The following is a 27,845-nucleotide window of genomic DNA, read 5'->3' on the forward strand; positions in this document are numbered from 1 at the left end:
GGGGAAGAAATATGGTGAGAATGACAATGGAGTACATCCGAGGCAGAGGGTGCATCCAAGAAACTTACAAACTGCCCAGTGAGAAGTGGAAGCCACTGGTACAGGTGCCGGCTCCCCACCTGGGGACAGTGACACAGCCACCCTGAGCAATGGAGGGGCTTGACTGGGATGTTTTCTGTTTCCACCACCTCGGAGCTACCTCCCGCCCTGTAGGTGAGTCCACAGCACTCCACACTGCACAGTGAGCAAACTGCCATGCCAAGAGGCTGTGCCCTCCCTCAGTGTGAGTCCAGGCGCAGCTGGTGGTGTGTACTGATGAGAGCCCTGTGACACCACCACTGGACAGACACAGGGGAGACGAGGCCAAATGACTCAGCGCCACAGAGTGAGGAATGGTTTTATGTGTGAGCTGTGTCCTTCCAACATCTGGACCTTGTCAGCTTCTAGTCAGTAAAGTCTCTTTATGCACGAAGCCAGCTTGAGCTGGGCCCTTCTCACATGTCCGGCACGCCAATAGTGTGTGGCCCTCATAGCCTTGTCTAGGCCTGAGGACAGCGATTTCGGCTACTGTCCAGGCCTTTCCCAAGTCCCAGCTCTGCCTATCCCCGGCCACCTCACCTCTGCTCGGCTTGGTGCATCCCTATTGATCTTTAACAAACACTTCAAAAATAGCTCCCCTGGCTCCTTCCAGCTAGACTTTTCCCCTTTATGCCTCCTGTAGCCTACATATCTTCAGTTAGATTTCTTATCACAGTTTATTGCAGCTTTGGCTAATACGTCTGTCTGTCTTATCATTTCTGTGTGCAGGGCACCCAGGAACAGTCAGTGCAAAAGCCAGTATGTAACCCTACACAAAGGACAGATGTGAAAGTTCAGAGTCACGCTCAGGGAAGGGGTGGACATCAGAGACGAACCGCTACCCAGGCTAAACTACTCTCATTAGATACAATTCCATATTAAACGGGATAGCAGAAGTAGCTCATTTACAGTAACACTGACCATGCAGTAAACTGCAAGCACATTAGCTAAGTGATAATTTGCATGCCATGCTTAAAAAAAAATGTTACATTTGTTTTTATGTAAAAAGAGGGCAGGGGCTGGAGAAATGGCTTAGTGGTTAAGGCACATGCCTGCAGAGCCTAATTAAGGACCCAGGTTTGATTCTCTAAGTTCCACGTAAGACAGATGTACATAGTGGCACATGTGTCTGGAGTTTGTTTGCAGCAGCTAGAAGCCCTGGTGTGCCCATTCTCCCTCTTTCTCGGACTATAATAAGTAAATGAAACTAAAATCTTAAAAAAAGAGGGCAGGTAAGAAGACAGTTGTTATATTTAGTACAAAACCTCCTCTCTGTGGGGGCTAGGAATGTAGCTATGAAATAGGAACCTGGGTTCATTCCCAGTACCACATAATCTGGGTGTGGTGGTTCACATCTGTCATCTTAGCACCTGGAGTGTGCTGGATGACCTGAAGCTCAAGACTATCCATGGCTACATCATGAATTTGAGGCCAACCTGGGCTACGTAAAATCCTGCTACAAACAAAAACAGCCAGGCATGGTGGCACATGCCTTTAATCCCAGCACCTGGGAGGCAGAGGTAGGAGAACTACCAAGAGCTTGAGGCCACCAAGACTACATAGTGAATTCCAGGTCAGCCTGAGCTGGAGTGAGACCCTACCTCAGAAAAACAAAACAAAACAAACAAACAAAAAACTCAAAGTTGCCTTTGATGAGGGTCCTGCTAAATCGGGCGTGGTGGTGTGCATGCCCTTAATTCCAGCACTCAGCTGAGGTAGGAAGATTGCTGAGTTCAAGGCCACCCTGAGACCACATAGTAAATTCCAGGCCAGCTTGGACTATAGCAAGACCCTACCCTGAAAAACAAAACAAAATAAAGAAACTGAAGGCTAGAGAGATGGCTTAGTGGTTAAGCGCTTGCCTGTGAAGTCTAAGGACCTTGGTTCGAGGCTCAATTCCCCAGGTCCCACGTTAGCCAGATGCACAAGGGGGCACATGCGTCTGGAGTTCATTTGCAGTGGCTGGAGGCCCTGGCGTGCCCATTCTCTCTCTTTCTCTCTCTATCTGCCTTTTTCTGTTACTCTCAATCAAATAAATTAAAAAAAAAAAAAGCTGAAGTATGGGCTGGAGAGACGATGGCTCAGACGTTGAGGAACTTACTTGCCTGCAAAGCCCAACAACCCAAATTAGATTCCCCAGTGCCCACGTAAAGCCACATGCACAAAGCAGCACGTGCACCTGAGTTAGTTTGTAGCAGCTGGAGGCCTGGACATAACCGTTCTCTTTGTCTTCCCATTATTTATCTCTGCTTGCAGATAAATAAAAATATTTTTTACAAAAAGCTGAGGTCTAGGTGTCAAGGAGATAGCTCAGTGAATAAAGAGCTTGCAGCTCATGCTGGAGTACCCACATTCAATTTCCCAGATGCTACATAAAAATCAGGAAGTTGGGGTGGGCTTCTGTAGTGCACCATGCTGTTGGTGAGATGGGAGTCCACACAGGACACGTTTTAGGAAGCTTGTGGTGAGCATAGCAAAGAACAGCAGAGTGGACAGGTAAGGATCTGCCTGAGAGTCGTCCTCTGATCTCCACAGGTGCACCCTGGCATGGGCACGAAGACACACAAATAATAAAAAGTAAAAATAATAAATGCTAACATTGCAAGGTCACTCTCCCTTGTCCATGACCCACAAGCATGTGAATGACAGTGGGCACTGGTGTGCATGCGGTCACCACGGACAGAGAGAGATGCAATGCTGCCTTCTCTCTGACCTTCACGTGCCACTCTCCCTAGAGAACTGTGTCATAGGACTGAGGGAGGGAGATGGCCACGCCCTGCAGAACCCTCAATGAGGACTGAGGGCCTACTGGCTGCCACTTTAATAAAATGCCAACGCTTTTTTTGTAAAAGAAAAATACAGAAATGAACAGAGTACAGGACAACATTGAGGTACCTGCCGCCCAATAAAGAACCCAACACTGCTGCACTTGCTTCAGACACTGTTGTCTTTCAAACACACACAGCTGGCTTGAAACCATAGCTTCTAAAAGCATGTGAACCATGAAAAAAGAGACAACTGTGATCCCATGGCCTGGCAAAACCTCCCCCTGACCACCCGCCAAGTTTATGTCTAGCTTGAAAGCTCTAGGGACAGACACAGCTTTGGTGTTACTCACTGCTGTACCCCTAGCACACGACAGGTGCTCCGTGCCTGTCGGATGGATGGAGGGATGCTGGGAGAAATAAGCAGACTGGAACCTGACACCCGTGTTTCTAAGTAATTACTACCTTGGCCACTTCACCGGCCCTCTGGGCTTACTGCCAAGCCTGCAACAATACAGGGCTGACTTCCTAAGCAAGGGATCCTCCCAGATCTAAGACACTACCCAGAGGGTCATGGCAAATGGTACCTGATAAGAGTACCCACACTAACTCTGTCAACAGTAGCTGAAAACAGTTCTTAGTGTTTATGTTTCCTTCTTCGGGAAGCCTGTATGATGGCAGCCACTTTCACCGTTTCAGTTCTGACTCTCTTGCAGACCATGGGAGTCCACATGGAGATTTAACACAGCTCCACACTTACATCTTGACATACTTAAGCCCTGTTGCTTCTTAGATGGTAGCCCATATGAAGAGAAATATCTCTATGAGAGCCACAAATACTACATTCTGTCAAATTAACCTGAGGAATGATGTGTGAATAGGAAAGGGTGTAAGAAACAACGCCACCCTTACTGGTGTGGTGGCACACACTTGCAACACCAGCACTTGGCAAGCTGAAACAAGAGGGCTATACATTTGAAGTTAGCCTAGCCAACACAGTGAGAATGTCTCAGGGGAAAAAATGCCATCCATAAATTCCCTGGACTAAAATTAGTGGGGAAAGGTTGAGGAGAAAAAGGACATATGTGTAGCTGTCTTCCAAGACACTTATCAGGATGCAGAGAAGAGTAACTTTCGAGGGGAGAAGTCAGCAGACATAGCCTTCACCAAGTACCATTGTCCTCATCACCAGTAACTGGATAAAAACCTACACCACACACCTGCACCTCCAGACACAGAACTCTGGGCAGGGCACAAAACCACTGCTATGGTTTTTCTGCCCAAAAATATACTCTTTTTTATTTTTGAACTTAAACTGGTCTTGAATTCACGTTTCTCCTGTCTCAGCCTCCCTCTCACGTGTTCACCACCAGGCCTGCTCTGCATCACCTCATTCTAACGATGAGGAAACACTGGAGAAACCTGTCTGGAACATTCTACAAAGTAACTGGCCAGTGGTCTTTAGGTATCCAGGACATGAAGAACAAAGCAAGGGGTCATGGGCGGTAGAATGAGTTACATTTACATAAGGTCTATTGCTTAATTAACACAAACTCCCTGGGTTAAGGACTGTACTATGGCTGTGTGAGATGTTAATGTGGGAAGTGAACTGAATTAATGGAGTGCTTGCAGAACCTCTCAGATAAATGAGAAAACACAAATTACTCAAGCAGGAGAAGTGGGCAAGAGAGATGCACAGGTATTTCCCAGAAGAAAGAATACAGCCAACAAACAAAATCAGAGTAACTTCAATGAAGGCATAATGAGAAACAATTAAACATTTAAGTCTAATAACACTAAACACTGGCCTATATGAAGCACCACGGTAATTCTTTTGTGGGTGGCAGCCTAACTGGCACAACTACTTTAGACAATAACTTGGCATCATCTTTTCTATCTGAAGATAAATATGTGCTGAGCTGGCAATTAGGTTCTGCAGTAGGCATCTGAAGAGACTGTGAACATGTTCACCTGGAGACAGACAAGAGGCCACAGCAGCTTCTGTGAAGCAATACATGGAAACCGTTCAGGACCGCAATGAGAAGGGATGAATTCCTTGTGTATTTCCAAGGGAACATTAGATGGCAGTAAAAAGGAAAGAACCATGGTGAGCAAATTCCCATTTTCCGAGGGGAAGAGCAAGTCACAGAAGAAAACATTCAGAAAGAAACCATTTATACAAAGTTTGAAAGTTGGTGAAAACTCAACCATGCTGTTTAAGCGTAAGTGTTATAGCAAAACCATAGAGAGACAGCACTTGGGATACTGGATCACCAGGGGCGAAGTCATGAGAAGGTCAGCAGTGTTTCTGACAAGCTGGGGAGCACAGAGGTCACCTGAGCACGTCGGCTCATTGGAGAGATGACACTTCACTTGACTCACTGTCAGTGTCAGGGAAAACCACAAGGCAAACAGGAGAAGTACTCCACATTTTCTGGCTACAGACTTGTGTCCTCAGCAGCCTGCATGGCAACAATGACCAGCCATTTGGAGAAGGCACTACTGGAAGAGGACGGAGCAAACCTAGGGCCCAACTAGCGGGTCAGACGGCTGCAGGCTGAGCAGGCTGGGAAGCTGCTTTCCTATCATGGCCCAAATCACCTGGAGTTCTCTGTGCTGCCCCGGTCTTGAAGATTTTAAGAACCTTTTGTGTTCCCCGAAGGAAAATACTTCTTACAGCTGGGCATGATGGTGCACGTTTTTAATCCCAGCACTTGTGAGACAGAGGCAGAGGATCACCGTGAGTGTGAGGCCACCGAGACTACATAGTAAATTCTAGGTCGGCCTGAGCTGAATGAGACTGTACCTCAAAAAACAAAACAACAACAAAAGCTTGTCAGCCTGAGTGAGCTGCGGCCTGTCTTGAACATGCAAATGAGCAGGCCTCAGCCGTGAATTCTGATTAACATTAGCATTTAGGCAAGATGCAGCTTGCCTCTGTTCTATACACTTCTTGATGATGTCTGAGTCAGGATATCCTGTACAGCCCAGGTTGGCCTTGAGCTCAGACCCCTGGCCTCTGCCACCACACCCCATGGAGCTCCATGGAGCTGTGAAGGAAATTCTCAAGGTCAGAACTGCTCCCTCACCAGCTGGAACTCGCTCCTGCGGCTGAAGGCCTCCCTGATCCCGGAGTCCCTCCACAGCGCGCTCAGGGCAGGCACATAGAGCTGGAAGGTAGCGGGCTCCACGGGCAGCCCTGCCTTGTTCTCGAAGGCCATCAGGAACATGCCATGCTTCTCATTTTCAGAATGCTGCCAAGGAATGCCGAGCTTGTCCCGCGCGTCCACAAGCACCCTTGAACCCTGGAAGAGAGACAGGAAGGGGGTTAGCTGTGTTCAGACACTAGCACCAAGAGGATCCCCGTGGGTGCTGGTCAACACAGGCAGAACACCTGCACACAGTTAAGTCTGCAGCAGGTGTGGCTCTTGGCACGAGTGTCTACACTGTAGGAGCACAACCTAGGAGATAAGTAAGGGTGGGGTGCACGTGGAGCACCTTTCCCGCCACCCCTGTGAAAGCACTGGGAAGAGATGGCTAAGTGGGAGAGGAAGCACTGATGCGTCAGCAAATTTCTCTGAGAGATGGCAAAGTGACAGACCACCACAAGGACAATTCCTGGGACTGTTACTACCCTCACCGTCCCAAGCTCTCTACACCAAGATGCAACTGCTTGTCCCAATGTAAAACAGGTAGAAAAATCACTCACATGAGGGCATGCCCAAGACATGAAGAGATTGGCCACAACATGAGCGGAGCCTGCCTGAGGGGCAGGCCGGGGCCATGTCCCTAATGCTGCACTGTTTTATCATGATGAGAAATGGTTTTCTTTTGCTTATTTCCTCACTGTTAAAAATAAAGCTAGCATTCTCCTGCCCTTTCTTCTACTCACAGACAGGGTCAAGGGGATAGAGAAAGAGCCTAAATAAAAGAGTGCTAGGGATTGCTGGGCCTGGACTAGCTCCACAGATTGAGTCATCATCTCAGATGGCCGCAAGGCTGAGGCTTGAGGCTCACTCAGCTCTCTCCAGGGCAGACTGGCAGAGATACAAGGAAGGTGGGGGAATGGAAAGGCAGTGTAGCTGAACTATCCCAAGTCCCTAAAACAAGCAGAGCCACTACTGTCCATATGGCACTTACCCTTCTTAAAAAATTAACAGCCTTATGTTGTATAATGCATATGAGCCCAATTCACCCATGTAAAGTGCATGGCTCCATGGTTCCAGTTAGCCATTATCTGAAGAACCCTCTCCCAAGCCTTGTGGCAGGAACTCACTGAGCAAGTACCTTCTGCCTTGATCCACTGGGCTACATGCAGTGGTGACCAGGCCCATTCTGTCATTCTATCAAGGCGGAAGAAACATCTGCCAACTATATAGCTAACAAAGGACTTGTGTTTAGAAGAATAAAAAACGCACAATTGCATCAAAAAAAATAAAGTACCTTGGAATAAACCTAACCAAGGAAGTAAAGGGTCTCTACAATGAAAACTTTAAAACACTCAAGCGAGAAATTGCAGAACACACTAGGAAGTGGAAAAACATCTCTTGTTCATGGATTGGAAGAATCAATATTGTTAAAATGGCAATCTTACCAAAAGCAATCTACACATTTAATGCAATCCCCATCAAAATTCCAAAGGCATTCTTCAAGGAAATAGAAAAACCAATCCAAAAATTCATTTGGAATCACAAAAAAACCTCAAATATCTAAAATAATACTGAGCAACAAAAATCAGGCTGGTGGTATCACCATACCTGATTTTAACCTATACTACAGAGCCATAGTAACAAAAACAGCATGATACTGGCACAAGGCAGACATGTAGATCAATGGAACAGAATAGGACCAAGATGTAAGTCTAGGCTGCTATAGCCACCTGATATTCGATAAAAATGCCAAAAATACTCATTGGAGAAAAGACAGCCTCTTCAGCAAATGGTGTTGGGAAAACTGGATATGTATCTATAGAAGGATGAAAATAGATCCTTCTATCTCTCCATGCACAAGATTAAGTCCAAATGGATTAAAGACCTTAACATCAGACCTGAAACTCTGAAACTGCTAGAGGATAAAGTAGGGGAAACCCTTCAACATATTGGTCTTGGCAAAGACTTTCTGACTACAACCCCAACTGCTCAGGCAATAAAACCACAGATTAACCACTGGAACCTCATGAAATTACAAAGATTTTGTACTGCAAAGGACACTGAATATAGCAAAGAGGCAACCTACAGAATGGGAAAAAATCTTCGCCAGCTATATATCTGGTAGAGGATTAATATCTAGGATATACAAAGAACTCAAAAAGTTAAATAATAAGGAATCAAACAAGCCAATTAAAAAATGGGCTATGAATCTAAATAGAGTTTTCAAAGGAAGAAATACGGATAGCTTATAAGCATCTAAAAAAATGTTCTACGTCCCTAGTCATTAGGGAAATGCAGATTAAAACTACATTGAGATTCCATCTCACTCCTGTCAGATTGGCTACCATCATGAAAACAAATGATCATAAATGTTGGCGGGGATGTGGAAAAAGAGGAACCCTTCTACACTGTTGGTGGGAATGCAATCTGGTCCAGCCATTGTGGAAATCAGTGTGGAGGTTCCTAAAACAGCTAAAGATTGATCTACCATATGACCCAGCTATAGCACTCCTGGGCATATATCCTAAGGACTCATCTCATTTCCTTAGAAGTATGTGCTCAACCATGTTTATTGCTGCTCAATTTATAATAGCTGGGAAATGGAACCAGCCTAGATGTCCCTCAACTGATGTGTAGATAATGAAGATATGGCACATTTTATACAATGGAGTTCTACTCAGTGGTAAAGAAAAATGAAGTTATGAAATTTGTTGAAAAATGTATGGATCTGGAAAGGATTATACTAAGTGAGGTTACCCAGGCCCAGAAAGCCAAGCGCCACATGTTCTCTCTCATATGTGGATCCTAGCTACAGATGATTGGGCTTCTGTGTGAGAAGGAAAAAACTCAGTAGCAGAGGCCAGTAAGCTAAAAAAGAGATACAAAGGGAAGAGAAGGGAAGGGAGGAGGGTACTTGATAGGTTGGTATTGTATATATGTAAGTAGAAAAATAGATTAATGGGGGTGAAAAGGCCCAAAGTGATGTCAGGGGAGGAGATTGAGTAAAGGAAAGGTAGAGGGAGGGCTAATCAAAATTTGAGAGGATATAAATAATTCAAGTGGAATCCTTCAGTTTTGGACAATGGAACACTCAGGAGCCATAGATCATTGCCAGAAAATTTTCAGTGCCAGAGATGGAATACCTTCCAGTGAGTTGTTGGCCAGGGAGGTCCTTGATGCCCCCAAAACATTATAGGCCATTGCCAAGGCCCTTGGTTTCCCTCCAGGAATAGATGGCAAGACCTATTGCTGAAGACTCCACATACTTGGGCTTCAAGGCCACTGAGAAATCCTGCTAGAACTGAGCTGATAACCCTTCTCCATGTAGACAAGCTGACAGAAAGCTGGAAGAAGCCATTCGACATGCAGTTCAATGGGAGAAAGATACACCACCAGGGAAGACACTCAACAGTGGACACTGCAAGCCTTATATTTGTCCAGCCAGGACAAATGAGCCAATGGGTTCAATAGTGGTACATCTGTCATGGTGGAAACCAACTGCCCTCCAACTGGACTGGAGGCCTGCTCCAAAGGAGGGAGTACATCCCTGATACTGAAAACTTAAAACAGGGGTAGTCATGAGCCCTAGGGTTGTAACATCTGCTGATGCTTATCAAACTGCCCAGTAAGCACTTCTCTTAATACTCATACCCTTATATTAATGCTACTCTCACTTTGCTTTTTTTAAAATATTTTATTTTCATTTATTTATTTATTTGAGACAGAGAGAGGGAGAGAGAGAGGGGGAGGGAGAATGGGAGCCCCAGGGCCTCCAGCCACTGTAAACGAACTCCAGACACATGTGCCAACTTGTGCATCTGGCTTACATGGGACCTGGAGACTCGAACCTGGGTCCTTAGGCTTCACAGGTACAGCCTTAATCACTAAGCCATCTCTCCAGCCCTACTCTCACTTTGGATAGAGAATCTTCTCTTTTCAGATGGCAGTGACCTTGGGACAACTCAGAAGGTATTATGGTTCTGGAAAGAAGTAACTAGAATACCTAGTAACATCTGGATCACACCTTCCAAGGCTCAGGGTCTAATGTGGAAGAGGTGGTGGAAAGAATGTAAGAGCCAAAGGAAGGTTTGGACTCCTTACAACGTGCTCCCCCAAGACAAAAAACTGGCCTCGATATCCATGACCTCATAGTGCCTGACACTACCTACACAAGACCATCATAACAGGAGGGAAGGATCATGGCATCCAAATAGTGGAGAGACTTAATGAGATGGGGAGTGGATGTGATGGATAATGGAATTTCAAAGGGGAAAAGGGGGGGGGTAAGGAGGGTATTACCATGGGATATTTTTTATAATCATGGAAATTGTTAAAAAAAGAATAAAAACATTCATGAAGGGAATCTGCATAGACAGCAGGCAAAAGGGTGTTCACAACGGTTAGCACTGGCCAAGCAGGGCACTGCCTTTGATTATGACATACCCATTACCACCCTCATGACCAAGGCACTGAGTGGGTGAAGACATGGAAGAGTGGAGTTATACAATATGCCATGCTACAGGGTTGTTGGCTGTTTTGTTGAAAGGTTCTGGCAGGCTTCTTGGGTCAAAACTTGTGTCTTATGCAGGTGGCCTGTACAATGCCTGTTGGTGAATGCCAGAATCAGAATGTGTTCATATCCAAGATGATTATGTGTGGACTGTGTATCTGTCTCTGAAAAATACATCAAAACCCTAAGCATTCATTTACTATACAGCCCCGCATTCATCCTAGAGAAACAAAAAACATGCAGAGTCCACAGTAGCTTAATCGTAGCATCCATGAACTGGGAATGTAGTACCTTCTTGGGATATTACTCAGAAATGAAAAAGGGTGTGACTGGGACAGAGTGCTGGCCTAACATGCAGGAGGCTGAGTTCCAGCTTCAGCATACTGCAGAGGAACAAAAGAAATGGCATGAACTTGACACACAGCAATCTGAAAGGCTATAAGGACATTATTCCAAATAAAAAAGGGCAATTTGAAAAGGTTACAAGTTATGTGACTGTTTAAAACATATTCCTGAAATGACAGCATTACAGCAATGGACAGTGACTGGTGGTTGCCAGGAGTTAGGGGGATGCCAACAAAGGATGGCATGAGATCCCTGTGGTCCTGACTGGAGGTCACCCTCCCTGCACTGTCCCCCTGTCAGTTTCCTGGCTTTACTACAGTATTGTAATTACATGCGTCATAGCTATGGGGAGTGCTGGGCGATACCTCTCCAGACCATCTTTACAACTACCTGTGAACCTATCATTATTTCAAAATAAAAAGGTTTTAGAAAGTTCACCAGCAATTATATCAACTTATGTCCCAACAATGTGGCACAGAAAGAGAGAGAAGAGCAGGCACAGGAAGAGAAAGCAGGAAAGGTAAGGCTCCATGTGGACCTAAAGGCCCTGCTTGGAGCTGGGCTTCTTGCAGAGCTGAACATGACCCAGGGAGCCCACCCAGGGGAAGCTGTGTCTGGGTAAGCCCTCCTTTCCTACCTTTGGGCCCTTCCCATCTTTCCACTTTGGCCACATCAGTGTCCTGCCTTCCCAACGGCCCAGAGGCTCAAGAATCCAATGCAACAGAGCAGAGTCTTATTTTTCACCTTGTATCTCTGGGTGGGCCTGGCCCCTTTGTCCCAATCAGAAGGGAGACCCCTGTCATGAAGGCAGTACAGCATGAGCCTTGCAAAGATAGCTTAGACAGGATTCAGGCTCCACCAGCCCTGGGTCAGAAAGCCAATCACCTGCCAATAGAGATGGGTAGCCACACTGTGAAACTCAGCATAGCATCTGGCTTTTTTTTTTTTTAATATGACTTCCCAAGTGTTTTCTTTTTTTAAATTTTTTTGGTTCATTTTTACTTATTTATTTGAGAGTAACAGAGAGAGAGACAGAGGCAGATGGGGGGGAGGACACAGTGTGCGCGTGCCAGGGCCTCCAGCCACTGCAAATAAATCTCCAGACACATGTGCCCCCTTGTGCATCTGGCTAACGTGGGTCCTGGAGAATCAAGCCTTGAACCAGGGTCCTTAGGCTTCACAGGCAAGTGCTGAACCGCTAAGCCATCTCTCCAGCCCCCAAGTGTTTTCTTTTTTCAAATTTATTTTTATTTATTTGAGACAGAAAGAGGGAGAGAAAGAATAAGCATGGCAAGGCCTCTAGCCACTGAAAACAAACTTCAGACGCATGCACCACTTTGTATATCTGGCTTATGTGGGACCTGGAGAATCAAACTTAGGTCCTTAGGCTTTGCAGGCAAGTGCCTTAACTGCTAAGTCATCTCTTCAGTGATCCCTCCCCCTTTTTGAGATAGGGTTTTACTATATGTATGTGTGTTTATCATTATCATTATCATTTTGTTTTTTTTGAGGTAGGGTCTCGCTCTAGTACAGGCTAACCTGTAATTTACTACACAGTCTCAGGGTGGCCTTGGGCTCATGGCAATCTACCTACCTCTGCCTCCTGAGCACTAGGATTAAAGGTGTGTGCCACCATGCCTGGCCTAATTAAGGTTTTGGTATGCAGTCCATATGACTTTGAACATGCAGAAGTCCTCCTGCCTCTGCCTCCCAAATGCTGGGATTATAAGGTGTGTGATCACCCCAGACAGAGTAGTGAAACAGAGCTATAATCTCAGCACACAGGAAGATCAAGTTCAAATCTAGCCTGGGTTACACGGGTGCTCTATTTCAAGAATCAGAACTCTACAAACCCCCAGAAGTTATATTTTTATGTATCTCAACTCAGAAACCTATGGATCATTTACGAAAACTACTTCCAACAGTGAACCAGGCCTTCCTGTGCTGGGGTGAACACTAGCTTCAGACACATACAAGACCAGCTACCTAACAGTCTGGCATCCCTCTGCACCACGTTACCAGTGCAGGTTGGGGCTGTTCCAAGCAAATGAACCCAGCGGCAAAGAAGATTCCTTAATTCTTTGTCAAGTGCAAGGCAAGTAGCAAAACTATGAGTGAACTCTGAATCCCATGGTTGAAACTAGTTTGTTTTTTCTATCTTTTCACCCATCTGCAGGAAAAAAGCATCAAGAAAAAAGGTGTCACTTTTGCTCATCTCAATTATTCAAGTTAAACACTCTATGCCAACTCTGTTCTACAAATCCAGAGTGAGTTCTGGGGAGGTTTTCTACTTTGAACTTCTGCAGGTGTTGAGAGAGGGAGACAGAGAGAGAAGGGTGAAGGAATTAAAAAGAAGGGCTCAAGGTGTCAGACAACAATGTGCGTACTGTGCAGCACGGGACCAAGGAGAGTTTCTAGTACTTTAAAAGTAAGAGCAGCCAGGTGTGGTAGCATTGCACTGACGAGGCTGATGTAGGATGATGAGGAGTGAAGGTTAGCCTGGGCTATCTAGAGAGACCCTGTTTCCCACAAACACAAATCAAAGCAGGAGTGAGGAGGAAATACTAGTACAAGATGCAGCACACTCTAAGAGCAGGAATATAGAATATCTTGTTTCTATCTTTTCCAGTAAAAGACCAATTTCTTAAAATAAAGAAGCTAAGAAAGCTCATACACACCTAAGGAAAAAAAGCATAAAGACAAGAGACTGAGTGAGGAAGCTCTGCTCTCAGTAACAGGGGCTCAAGTTTTAATGTTGTTGACAACCATATGTCTTGTTTACTTGTGCTGACTTCATCTGGGCACCTTAACCCCTCCAGCTGCTCAGAGCACACTTAAGACAACTAATAAATCCAGCAGCATGAACTCTGGTCAGAAGAGATCCTTTGTCAGCTGGGGATGTGTGTTTGGGGAGAGGGGTTGGTTTTATTGGATGAGACCCAAAGCTTGTAAATCTTGTTATCTCGTGTCCAAACAGATTAGAGAGTTTAGCCTCTGATCAAACCAATTTTTTTCTAGATTAGAGAGTGGTCACTACTGACTTGAACATTCACAAAATACACAATAAAGCTAAGCTGACATCAGATGCCAGTAAAGAGCCCTGGCGGCAGCAGCAGCAGAAAGAACGAGCCTGCATGGCGCATGTGCACTTGGGAAGCTGGTGGTTAAAAACCCAGAGAGGCGCTGCTTGCCTCTGGCTATTATCCAAATCAAAGAATGGCTGCCAGAAATGTAAACAGGATGCATTTCTGTAAGTTAATGAATCCAGGGGTCAGAGACAGCAACTTTTGGCTTTTCTCTGGAACCCAGTGCTGGGATGTTCACCACTGAAAGGTCGGTGGAGGAGAGTGAGAAAGAAGAGTGGAAGCAGCCAGTTCATCTCTCAGCTTTCGTCTGTTTGCAACAGGAGTCCTGGCCCAAAGGCTCTGTCCACTATAACTGCTTTCTGGGACAAACAGGCACACATCATGATGAAAGGAAAGCCACCTAGGAGTCCAGCTGCAGCTATACCATGGGTTGTCCCAGGTAAAGACCCATGATGCAAGGAAAGCCATTTAGGGTTCTAGCAGCAGGTATACCAACGGCTGGGCAAAGAACATGCCAGGCAACAGGAAAAGATCTAAGAGGCAGCGTGGCTCCAGCTCCCAGGTACAGGACAGAGCAAGTATCAGGCGGGAGTCCAGAGACTCTAAGTCCACAGCACTGAAAAGGGATAGCCAGAAATGTCACAGATGGTAGGAGTAGGAGTTTCAAGTCAGACTAGGACAGCGAAGACATTTGGAACTGCATTCCTAACAAATGGGGACAAGCAAAGGTTTTGGCAAAAGAGCATGAGGCCAGAGCTCCATCCCCAGGTCCACAAGGGATGGGGGCATTGCAAGAGGAATGACTTAAGGCACAGAAGGTGGCCACATGTCCCACCTGGGAGTCTAACAAAGGAGGGGTCATGACAATACTGGACATGAAGCCAGTGCAAGCAGGGAAGCAGCCAGCATAATGTGTGAGGGAGGTTTTGGCAAATTTAGTTTACTTGGTAATTGGAAATTCCAGGCAAAACTCTGGGTTTAGAACATGCTCAGGAAAAGCAGGGTTCTTTGGCTGACTAGACAAGGTCTCCTTCTGCTGCAAACAAATGCCAGACACGTGCACTGCCTTGTGCATCTGGCTTACATGGGTACTAGGGAATCAAACCTGGGTCTTTAGGCTTCACAGGCAAGCGCCTTAACTGCCATCTCTCCAGCCCTAGAAAAGGGTTTCTTGAAACTCAAGAGAAAGTAGGGAGAGGAGAACTTCAGCATCAGTTTAGATTTCCTCAGATCTCCCAGAGTAGAGACTTTTAAAGTCAACTCCAGCAGCTATTCGCAGGCCAAGGGTCTTCTATTCCCCAGGTGTCAAGCTAAAAATCTTGGAATTTTCTTCCACTAAACGTTACCAACACTGACTGCTATGAAGGGGAAAGGGAGGGGAATAAAGCCCACCTGGCAAGTACACACAATCCTGAGAAACATGAGAATAAACAAACACTGAACATCACCCTCCAGGGAAAAATGCCTGTAAACATGGGTGAGCATATCATAACATGCTTGTGATGGTTTGATTCACGTGTCCCCCACAAACTTAGCTGTTCCCAGCTGATGGAGAATTGGGCATTAACGCTTCCTGGAGGCAGTGTATTGTTGTATATTGTTGGGGGTGGGCTTATGGGTTTTATAGCCAGTATCTCCTTGTCAGTGTTGGGCATATTCTCCTGTTGCTATTGTCCACCTTATTTTGGCCAGGGGATGATGTCCACCTTCTGCTCATGTCATCGTTTTCCCTACCATCGTGGCACTTCCCCCCTTGAGCCTATAAGCTAAAATAAACCTTTTTGTCCCCACAAGCTGCCCTTGGTTGGGTGATTTCTAACAGCAATGCGAACCTGACTGCAACAATGCTCATTATTTTCAAATTCAAGCCTATGAGTATCTACATGGTATTAAAGAAAGAATGTAACAGTAAATATTGGAATAAAGGTAAGTTAATCACAGAATTTTTGTGTGAGGTAAAATATAAATCCATACATAATAAGGAGCACTGAATGTAGGTGGATATGTACGTGTGTCTGCGTACATGTGTGCATGTACATGTACACACATAACTTCGTTTTCTGTGGACCACAGTGTGAGAGCCACATGACTAGGCTCTGGTTGATAGGTGCTATGAGCCTGTCCTTTCCTGTGTGTACTGTGTCAAACCTTAGGACAAGGAGCTGTGAGGAGGTGTGGAAAATGGCTAGATCCTGGCCCTTGTAGGCAGCTTTATGGCCCATAAGTTGAGACCATCTTGGATGACAAAATCAGCCTGGAAGACAGAGCCATCATGTTTCTTCCCTGAAGATGCAGTGGACCACAGTTGATACTTCCCCATTCATATAACCTTTCCCTCTTTACTCCAATTAAATTTAATTAATTATTTTTTGAGGCAAGCCCAATAGACTGGCCTCTCTCTCTCTCTCTTTTTTTTTTTTTAAATTTTTATTCATTTATTTGAGAGCAACAGACAGAGAACGAGGCAGAGAGAGAGAGAGAGAGAGAGAGACAGAGAGAGAGAGAGAGAGAGAGAATGGGCGTACCACGGCTACCAGCCACTGCAAACGAACTCCAGACGCGTGCGCCCCCTTATGCATATGGCTAACATGGGACCTGGGGAACCGAGCCTCGAACCGGGGTCCTTAGGCTTCACAGGCAAGCGCTTAACCGCTAAGCCATCTCTCCAGCCCAGCCTCTCTCTTTTTTTTTAATGAGATAGAATGAATATTGGCATGCCAGGGCCTCCAGTCACTGCAATTGAACTCCAGATGCATGTGCCACCTTGTGTGTCTGGCTTACATGGGATCTGGGGAGTTGATCATGGGTCCTTAGGCTTCTCGGGCAATTGCCTTAACTGCTAAACCATCTCTCCAGCCCTTATTTATTTTGAGACAGGTCTGTGTAGCCTAGGCTAACCTTGAACTCTCTGTGTAGCCAAGAATGATCTTGGTCTCCTGTTCCTCCTGCTTCTACTTCCCAATTGCAAGCATGTGCCACCAACTGAGCCACAACCCGAGTGGACAACTTTGATTTATCCAGCCCAACTGGGGTACTGAAAACACAGGACAAAAGTGACAGTGGGTGCAAACCTCACTAGAGCCTTCATGTACTGGTGGAGATGTGGCGAATGAGAAGGTTGTGTACATGACTTTCATGGCAGTCTAAGGCAAAGTGCCAGCTACAGAAGCTGTGAAAAGGCATTGCACAGGCCATGCTTCCCACTGGGTACCATGTGGAGAGGGATTACAATGCTGTGCACTGAACAGGATATGTTCATTTTAAAGAAAATACAAGCTTGGGGGCTGGAGGGATGGCTTAGTGGTTAAGGTGTTTACCTGCAAAGCCAAAGGACACAGGTTTGATTCCCCAGGACCCACATTAGCCAGATGCACAAGGGGGTAAATGTACCTGGAGTTCGTCTGCAGTGGATGGAGGCCCTAACATGCCCATTCTCTCTCTCTCCCCCTCTTACTCTGTCAAAATATTAAAAAATTACTCAAAAAAAGAAAGAAAATACAAGCTTGGAATTTTTAAGCCCTCATTTGTGCTGCAGTGGGACTGTTGGGGAAAGGGTGAGGGAGAAAGAAAGTGGAGGGAGAGGCCATGGTGTAAGATGCCCAGGAGGCCACTATCTTTCACAGGCCCACAGTGGGTGCTGGGACTAGAACCATATCCAAGATGACCTCTGCAGACCCCACATTTCTGGTATTTTCCAGGAGCTTTTTATGAAACGGCAACTGAAATCTATACATATGAATATGCGGTAAGCCTGGCTAAAACTAAAGACAGTTCATGACTTCAGTTTCCACTTTAGTCTATTTTTTTTAAAAAAAACAACAACACACCCATTTTCCTCTAGCATTTGAGAAGCTGAGGCAGGAGGACTACAAATTTGAGGCCAGCTTGGGCTACATAGCATAGTGAGACCCTGTTTCAAGCAAAACAAACCCGATGTCCTCATCGATGCTAAGCAGCAGAGAGAACATCCAAGGCTGCCCTGTCCTTCTGTCCTCACCACAGTGGCTACTGTGTGGTGGAAAGGCGGTCAATCTAAGGTAAGGTGTATTATAAATACACACTGACTTTCAGAGACAGTGTGAAAAGTACATGAAACATCTGACTACCTGTTGGAAGTTAGATCACCTGGGATATACTGGCTTAGGGAAAATACTCAAATCAAATCAATTCTGTTTGCTTCTCCTTTTCTTAATGTGGTTACCAGAAAGTATTAAGTTCATGTGTGGCCAACATTCCTTTACTATTGGACAGCACTGCTATGTGACAGGTCCAAAAGATGGGATGGGATTTGTCTCTGATCACAGAAATGGTGTGTGGCTTATGTTTCTGTCTTTTTTTTTTTTTTTTTTTTTTTGAGGTAGGGTCTTACTCTAGCCTAGGCTGGCCTGAAACTTGCTTTGTTGTCCCAGGCTGGCCTTCTACCTTTGCATCTGGGATGCCATCATGCCCAGTTTCTGTTACTGTTTCTGAGACAAAGTCTCAGCCTGTGGTTCTAGCTGGCCTTGAATCTGCCTTACAGGTGTATACCAATACCCTTGGCTACAAATGGTGTGTGTTCAGTATGGAAAAATGGAGAACTACAGAAAGGAAGAAAAGTGAATCATTAAAAGCATCATGGGGCTGAGAGATGGCTTAGTGGTTAAGACACATGCCAGTGAAGCCTAAGGACCTTGGTTCAATTCCCCAGCACACATGTACTGCTGTCAGGTTCACAATGCTAGTAGAAATCACCTGACTAAGAGCAGCTTGTGGGAAAAAGAGGTTTATTTTGGCTTACAGGCTCGAGGGGAAGCTCCACGATGGCAGGGGAAAACAATGGCATGAGCAGAGAGTGGACATCATCCCCTGGCCAACATAAGGTGGACTATAGCAACAGGAGAGTGTGCCAAACACTGGCTTGGGGAAACTGGATATAACACCCATAAGCCTGCCCCCAACAATACACTCCCTCCAGAAGCATTAATTCTCAAATCTCCATGAGCTGGGATCCTAGCATTCAGAACACCTAAGTTTACGGGGGACACCTGAATCAAACCACCACATTCTGCCCTTGGCCCACATAAACTGATAACCATACATGATGTAAAATGCAATTCATTCATCTAACTTTAGAAGTCCCCATAGTTTTTATCAATCCCAATTATGTTCATATATCCCCATAGTCCAAGATCTTTTAACTGAGCCATGATACCAAAAAAATAACCTCAAAAAAACCCATAATAGCACAGAATAAACATTCATGCTGCAAAAGATGGTACTGGGCATAGTAAAGAAACATTCAGCCAATACAAGATTAAAATAACCAGGGCAAACATCAAACTCTATAGCTCTAAATCCATTAACTCTAGCAGCCAGTGACAAATCTCCAAGTCTGGTAATTCTAACCAGCAATGAGATGAATCTCTGATAGTCCAATTCTGCCCCTCCAGCTAGGCTACTAACGGTTCTGGAAAACTTCATCAGGGCCGACAGCTTTCCTTAGCAGTCATCTAGTGGTCCTGGCATCTCCACTGGGTCTCCACTGCAATCCACGGTTCATCCTCATGGCCCTGTAGGGGTCTCCATGCAGACATCCAGCAAACCTGCTTCACATTGCCATGGCCATTTCCAAAACACAAGACCATGTTGCAAACTCAGTGACCTTCTCTTCCCTGCATTTCTATACCAGGCAGGGTGCCAATTTATTATTAATCCACGGGGGAATAAAGCAGACTGAAGAACAGGACACTTCTTGAGCACTCAGGTCCCTTCAAAAGAGTCTACATTCTTCCTGTTGCCCCAACTCAGGTCAGCTAACCCAATCTCAAAGGTTGTAATCTCTCAAATGCAGCTGAATGGGCTGCAGTTCACCCAAAGACTTTACTTTCTGTGCCATATCCCTCTGCTCACACCAGTTCATTTCTACACAAAGCAGCCTTGCACAACTGTGGGAAACCATGCTGGCTTCGTCAGGCTTTGCCATGTCAGCTTGTTTACTGCTTTTGTATCCTAATTGTCTGCGCATGAGCACATGATGTTATTCTTATGTGGTTGCTCACCCATCCCGATTGGGTGATACAAAATCATCTGATGAGACTTAAGCCAATCAGACGACGCTATACAATCACATGACCATAAGTATATAAGCTTGGCGCTCCATAGGGTCGGGGTCCTTCTCTCTTTCAGCTTGGAGCTCCCAATAAAGTGTGCTTGAGAAGAATCCTGTTGTTGTCGTTCTTCCTGCTGGCGGGAGGGGTGCAACAAGTGGTGCCGAAACCCGGGAAACTTGTCAACAAACGGCCAGTGGAGAGGACCCCTGAGGCTACGTCCAAGGGAGGATTCAAAACTCAGCACACGGAGCGGCGGTACCGGGCCAAGCTGATCCTATCTGGGTGCCAGAGCGGTTGACTCGAATCGTGCGTCATGAGACAACAAGGAATGACAACCTCTGTATTACTATTGATGATCCTGAGCCTGTTCCTGCCGATGATGATAAAGGGAATTAAGATGCAGTTTTGGGCTGTGGCCAGAACATGGCCTGTCCCTATGCCAGTTCATTCATATTCTAGTGTCTTACCTACTCTATTTTCTACATCCTGCCAAGGGGAAATGCCTTGCATCAGGGATCCTATGCAAACACCAACAATTTATAATCAAACTTCTTTTCACCTGAACGGCACTTTGTGTTTTTTCCAAGGTAATAAGAACCTAGCCCCCCCATGTATTGTATTACAAAAACAAAATCTTAGTGCTTGACAAGACCCATTAGAAAAGTCTAAAGTTGATATGAACATAATAATTGCAGCTTTAACTCAGATTACAAAGGGAACACAAAATGGGTCAGGAGAGGGAGGTAATGTTACAAATGTTAATATTACCACTTTATTGATGCAGAGTGAAGTGACCGTTCCTTCTAGACAGCCAAATCTTAAGATAAATGCTAGTAATGTAAAAGGTGCTCCCTGGTGTGAACCTAATTATGCATTTCCTCCAATTTTTACTCCTTGTCAGAGTGCAGATAAAATCCAGAAACAGATCTTACAGGGATTTCAAATGACCCCTCCATTAAGGCGTTACCAATTTAAAAGTAAAGGAGATGATAATCTTAGTAATAGTGCTGGTTGGCCTTGGTATAAATGGCTTCTGTCCAATGAGACAGGTGCTATGGCAGATGTGTCAGCGTTAGCAGGATTATTGGGAACTAAACATGCATTATGGAATGTTTCAACAGTTCGAGTTAATATAAATGATAAAATTTATATTAAAGATATAACTAAAAATCACCAATGGATTAATAGTAGCTTTAATCCAGCCTCAATTTGTGTACAAGCTCCATTCTTTTTTCTGACAGCAAATGTTAGCACGAACATCTCTTTGATAGATTGTAGAAATATCACCTGTTGGCTTACAGAGTGCTGGAATGCTAACATCAATCTGGCTTTAATAGTAAAATTACCTACTTTTGTCCCCATTCCAGTAGAGGCGGATCCAACTACCTTTCCTTTAGTGGGACTTATTCGTCATAAAAGAGATTTTGGTATTACTACAGCAATCATTTCCGCCATCGTCATTTCAGCTGCAGCAGCAACTACTGCTGCTATTGCCATGACATCTCAGGCTCAAACTGTGAAAGTTGTTAACAATATAGTAGAAAAGACTTCTACAGCATTAGTAACACAAGAAGCAATTAATACACACCTTCTTGCTGGTATTCATCTAGTTAATCAAAGAGTAGATCTGGTACAGAATCAAGTAGAGGAATTATATAAAATAATACAACTTGGATGTGTTTCCCAGTATCAACATTTGTGTATTACTCCTTTGCAATTTAACTTTACTGCTTCGTTTAATCAGAGTCGCAAGCTAGCTGAATTTTTGACAGGAAACTGGACACTTGAAGGAGAACAACTATCTCGGAAGTTATTGTTCCAGATTGTACAGCTGAATGGAACTCATCTGGAGCCAATCTCCTTGGGAGATTTTACTTCTTGGCTATCTTCTACATTTTCTTTCTTTAAGGAATGGGTGGGGGTGGCTATGTTTGGAGTAGCCCTTTTGTGTGGTATGGTGTTCTGTCTCTGGCTTATCTGTCGAATCAGACGACAACGTCTACAGGATAACATAAAGATTGTTCAGGCATTCATGGCTTTGGATCACGGAGCGTCTCCACAGGTGTGGCTGGCAAGCCTGCGAGATGGGTAGTTCCACCCTGTCTACTGTAAGGCCTTTACACACCAAGTGACCTTGTTGTCATTGCACCTTGGAAGGCTTACATCCCTACATAAGCAGCCTTTACACCCCGAAGGGATTTTTCTCGTTGCACTCGGGAAGGTGCTTAAGCAAGTTTTTGGTCTTAGACTCTACCCTCGATCGGACTGGCCATCATGAGGGTTGGTCCTTGATCGGGTATCCTGAGGTTCAAAACAATTTTTTAAAGGGGGAACTGTGGGAAGCCATGCTGGCTTCGTCAGGCTTTGCCATGTCAGCTTGTTTACTGCTTTTGTATCCTAATTGTCTGCGCATGAGCACATGATGTTATTCTTATGTGGTTGCTCACCCATCCCGATTGGGTGATACAAAATCATCTGATGAGACTTAAGCCAATCAGACGACGCTATACAATCACATGACCATAAGTATATAAGCTTGGCGCTCCGTAGGGTCGGGGTCCTTCTCTCTTTCAGCTTGGAGCTCCCAATAAAGTGTGCTTGAGAAGAATCCTGTTGTTGTTGTTCTTCCTGCTGGCGGGAGGGGTGCAACACACAACTTCTCAGGACACAGGAATAATAGCAAGCTTCTCACACAAACTGGTAGCCCAGGCCAAGCAAAGCTCTTTCCCACCCTCATAAGTCAAACCTCACAGTCCATAGTTCTTACTGCATTCAGGTCTTGCAGCTCTGACCAGAATAGTTAATCAAGCTGTACTTACAGCACTGCAAGACATCTCTTAGGCCATGGTCTTAAATCCTTCCACATTCCTCTTGAAAATCAGCTCCAAGACATAAAGGGTAGAGAAAGGAAGGGAGGAGGATACTTAATAGGTTGATGTTGTATATATGTAATTACAATGATTGTAATGGGGAGGTAATATGATGGAGAATGGAATTTCAAATGGGAAAGTGTGGGGGTGGGGAGGGAGGGAATTACCATGGGATATATTTTATAATCATGGAAAATGTTAATAAAAATTAAAAAAAAAAAATCAGCTCCAAAAGGCCAAAGCCACACATTCAGGTGTCTAGCAGCAACCCCACTCCTGGTACCACATTACTATTACAGTCTGGTTCATATTGCTGATAGAAATCACCCAACTAAGAGCAGCTTGTGGGAAAAGAGGTTTATTTTGGCTTACAGACTCAAGGGGAAGCTCCACGATGGCAGGGGAAAATGGTGGCATGCGCAGAGGGTGGACATCACCCCCTGGCCAACATAAGGTGGACAACAGGAACAGGAGAGTGTGCCAAACACTGGCATGGGGAAACTGGCTATAACACCCATAAGCCCAATCCCAACAATATACTCCCCCCAGGAGGAGTTAATTCCCATCAGCTGGGAACCTAGCATTCAGAACACCTAAGTTTGTGGGGGGACACCTGAATCAAACCACCACACCATGTAAGAGTTTGTTTGCAGTGTCTAGAGGACCTAGCAAGCCCATTCTCTCTATATATACACCTGCTCCTTTCTCTCTCAAATAAATAAAAATAAATAAAATAGGGCTGGAGGGATGGCTTAGTGGTTAAGCTGTTTGCTGCAAAGCCAAAAGACCCAAGTTCTATTTCCCAGGACCCACATTAGCCAGATGCACAAGGTGACACATACATTTGGAGTTCGTTTGCAATGGCTGGAGGCCCTGGAGCACCCATTCTCCAATCTCTCCTTGTCAAACAAAAATATTTTAAAAATAAATAAAATAGTTTTTTTTAAAGCATCATTACATAACCTTTATTAACATTTTGGAGTGTTATGTGTTTCATTCTTCAAAGAAACTTTTTATGTGAGTACATAAACTTTTTATGTCCCTTAAAGAACAGAAATAAACTATAAATATATGTCACATAAATATATGTCACTAAATATGTCAAACCTTAAAGTTTGTAAGCTGGCTGCAGTCAGCCAGTGTGGTGGTTTGATTCAGGTGCCCTGCCCCCATAAACTTAGGAATTCTGAATGGTAGGTTCCCAGCTGATAGAGATTTGGGAATTAATGTCTCCTGGAGGGAGTGTATTGTTGGAGGCGAGCTTATGAGTGTTATAGCCAGTGTCTCCTTGCCAGTGTTTGGCACACTCTCCTGTTGCTATGGTCTACCTTATGTTGGTCAGGGGGTGATATTCACCCTCTGCTCATGCCATCCTTTTCCCTGCCATTGTGGAGCTTCCCCCCTTGAGCCTGTAAGCCAAAGTAAACTTTTTTCCTACAAGTGGTTCTTGGTCAGGTGATTTCTACCAGCAATGTGAACCTGACTGCAACAGTCAAGTGGTACCAAGGAGTGGGATTGCTGCTAGACACCTGACTATGTTGCTTTGGCCTTTTGGAGCTGATTTTCAAGAGGAATGTGGGAGGCTTTGAAACCTTGGTCTAAGAGATACCTTGCAGTGCTGTAAGTACAGCTTGGTTGACTATTCTGGTCTGAGCTGTAAGACCTGAATGCAGTAAGAACTATGGACTGTGAGGTTTGGCTTGTGAGGGTGGGAAAGAGCTTTGCTTGGCCTGTTTACCAGTTTGTGTGAGAAGCTTGCTGTTATGCCTGTGTCCTGAAAAGTTGTGCAGGGTGGCTTTGCATAGAAATGAACTGGTGTGAGCAGAGGGATATGGCACAGAAAAAAAAAAAAATCTTTGGGTGATCTGTTGCCCATTCAGTTGCAACTGAGAGATTACAACCTTGAGAGATTACAACCTTTGAGACTGGGCTACCTGACCTGCGCTGGGGCAAAAGGAAGAATGTTCATTCTTTTGAAGGGGCCTGAGTGCTCTAAGAGTGTTCTGTCCTTCAGAGTCTGCTTTATTCCCCCTGGATTAACAAATTGGTACCCTACCTGGTATTGTGGAGCATAAGAAACGCAGGGAAGAGGGCTGGAGAGATGGCTTAGCAGTTAAGCGCTTGCCTGTGAAGCGTAAGGACCCCAGTTCAATGCTCGATTCTCCAGGACCCAAGTTAGCCAGATGCACAAGGGGGCATACATGTCTGGAGTTCGTTTGCAGTGGCTGGAAGCCCTGGCGCGCCCATTCTCTCTCTCTCTCTTTCTCTCCCTGTCACTCTCAAATAAATAAAAAAAATGAACAATAAAATAAAATAAAAGAAAAGAAATGCAGGGAAGAGAGGGTCACTGAGTTTATAACATAGTCTTACATTTTGGAAATGGCCATGGGCAGTGTGCTGGTGGCCTGCATGAAGACCCAATGGGGCCATGAGAATAAACTGTGGCTTGTAATGGAGACCCAGTAGAGATACTGGGACGAGATGGCTGCCAAGGAGAGCTGCTGACCCTGATGAAGTTTTCCAGGACTGCGAGTAGCTTAGCTGGAGGGGCGAAATTGGAATGCCAGAGACTTGTTGCTGGTTAGAATTATCGGTCTTGGAGATTTGTCGCTGGCTAGAGTTGTTGGACGTGAAGCTATAGAGTTTGATGTTTGCCCTGGTTGTTTTAATTCTTGTATTGTTGGATGTTTCCTTGTTATGCACAGTGCCATCTTTTGCAGTGTGAATATTTATTCTGTGTCATTATGGGTTTTTTGAGGTTATTTTTTGGCATTATGGCTCCATTAAAAGATCTTGGACTATGGGGGTGTATGAATATAATTGGGATTGATAAAAACTATGGGGACTTTTAAAGTTAGATGAATGCATTGCATTTTACATCATGGATGATTATCAGTTTATAGGGGCCAGGGGCAGAATGTGGTAGTTTGATTCAGGTGTCCCCATAAACTTAGGTGTTCTGAATGGTAGGTTCCCAGCTGATGGAGATTTGGGAATTAACGTCTCCTGAAGGGAGTGTATTGTTGGGGGCGGGCTTATGGGTGTTATAGCCAGTGTCCCCTTGCCAGTGTTTGGCACACTCTCCTGTTGCTATAGTCCTTTCCCCTCAAGCCTGCAAGCCAAAATAAACCTCTTTTTCCCACAAGCAGTTCTTGGTCAGGTAATTTCTACCACAAATGAGAACCTGACTGCAACAGCCAGTTTATGGGACATGCTCCGGTTAAATGAATCTTTACTTTAGAACCATGAATTGTTACAACAGATGGAAAGTACAACAGACCATGCAAGTAACCCCTTGATTACACGTGCAGGCCCATACCAGGCCGTGATCCCATGTGTAGGCTCACAGCCATTTTCTTGTGAAATTGTTCCTAGTGATGGGATTGTTGGATCAAAAAAAAAAAAAAATTACACATTTTGCTTTGGGTAAGTTGCACTAAACCACTCTTCAGGAAGATTATATGGATTTACATATTTATACTTTGTGGCTTTTTTTTTTTTTAACTGTTTTTAACTTTCCAAATTGTGTGTGTGTGTGCTGTCAGAGGACACCCTCAGGATGCTGGTCCTCTCCTTCTACCTTGATCAGGTTGTTTGCCTCTGTGAATGCCAGACTGGCTGGCTTGTGAGCTTTGGGACTTTCCTGTTTTTCTGTCTCTGCTTCCCCTGTACTTAGAGGTCACAGATGCATATGCTGCTTACATCTGGCTTTATGTTTGGGGAACCATATCTTGGGTTACACAAGCACAGCACAGCAAGCACTTTTAACCAAGGCATCTCCTCAGCCCCCAAGTTATTATTGTTTTTATTTTTTGTTATGGGAAAGTGACTTATTTCAGGTTTAGTTGTTAAAATTTTATATGGATAAATCATGTGTTGATACTCTCTTTTCCCTAGTCCCTGCTCCCACTCCACTGGGGACCCTCCTCAGTGGGGTTGCAGGTATTCCCCACGGGGTTGTGGGTTATGTGGTGTGGGAATAGCGGTTATTTTTTGAGGGAGGCAATGCCTCTAGGCATGATGTCTCAACCCGTGGCTCTTACAACTTTCTGGCCCCTCTTCAGCAAAATTCCCTGAGCCTTGGTGGATGAATTTTAAGCCTATTCTAGTGATGGGCTCTAAGGAGCCCTTGGATCTCTGCTTTGATAAGTGTTGAGAATCTTCAGTGTCTGTCTCCTTCACCCTAGTGCTGATGATCAGGTTCACCATGGAAACAGCACTCTTGCTCGTCCCCTCAGTTCCTTTATGGTTTCAGCTGTGGCTTGGCTCAAGTGCAAGGGGTAGTTTATCTCTTTAAGTCTTGCTACCTTTCTGGGTATGCACCCTCCAGAGCAGGGGATCCGGGCGTTGGGGACCTAGGGGTTATTAATCAGGAAAGCAGGGCAAGGGGCCTGATTCTGTGGCAAGCTTGTGGGGTCCAGGAAGCCCCAAGTCAGCCTTCAAATTTTTTAAAAAAATCAATATATCTGTTTTATTAAAATTATTCTCCACCATCACCTACAAGTGACAACCTTAAACCACAGCTTATGAGAAAGTACAACAGAAGTGAAAAGGAAGCAGATTTGATAAATCTATCCTGACAACTCAAATTAAAAAAACATATATAAGTAATATATGAGTTTTATCCATCCAGTAAGTTTTTATATTCAATCTTTACATTTTATATCCATTTCTCTCTAAATCTTATTAATAAAAGTCACTGTTAAATAATACCGTAGTTAAAATAATAAGGTAACTATTTAGTGATCAAAGTGTCTGTCATAAGCATTCAAAGTCTCTTGTTTCCAATGAAAGAATTGACATAACCAATACTTTTCAAGGCACAAAAGCCATTTAATGCAGTTAATCTGAGTTCTGAGATAATTCAGAGTCAGGAAAGTAGAACTTGGTGGGGAGTTAACATCAACTAATGTCTGTGAAATAGTAAAGCAGAGTGCTGTGAACCACTGAAGA

At 44.7% G+C, this 27,845-nt stretch overlaps 1 protein-coding gene across 1 annotated transcript in view; it reads right to left on the reverse strand.

The window, feature by feature from the left end:
- The window catches only part of Gna12 (G protein subunit alpha 12), a 119,333-nt gene that overhangs the window by 42,025 nt on the left and 49,463 nt on the right, over positions 1-27,845 (reverse strand). Inside the window, exon 2 of the mRNA XM_004671314.2 lies at positions 5,933-6,148. Coding sequence (XP_004671371.2) covers positions 5,933-6,148 — 216 coding nt within the window. The remainder of the gene's footprint in view (positions 1-5,932; positions 6,149-27,845) is intronic.

Source organism: Jaculus jaculus, chromosome 2 (genome assembly GCF_020740685.1).
Source record: "Jaculus jaculus isolate mJacJac1 chromosome 2, mJacJac1.mat.Y.cur, whole genome shotgun sequence".
In the NCBI taxonomy this organism is placed as follows: domain Eukaryota; kingdom Metazoa; phylum Chordata; class Mammalia; order Rodentia; family Dipodidae; genus Jaculus; species Jaculus jaculus.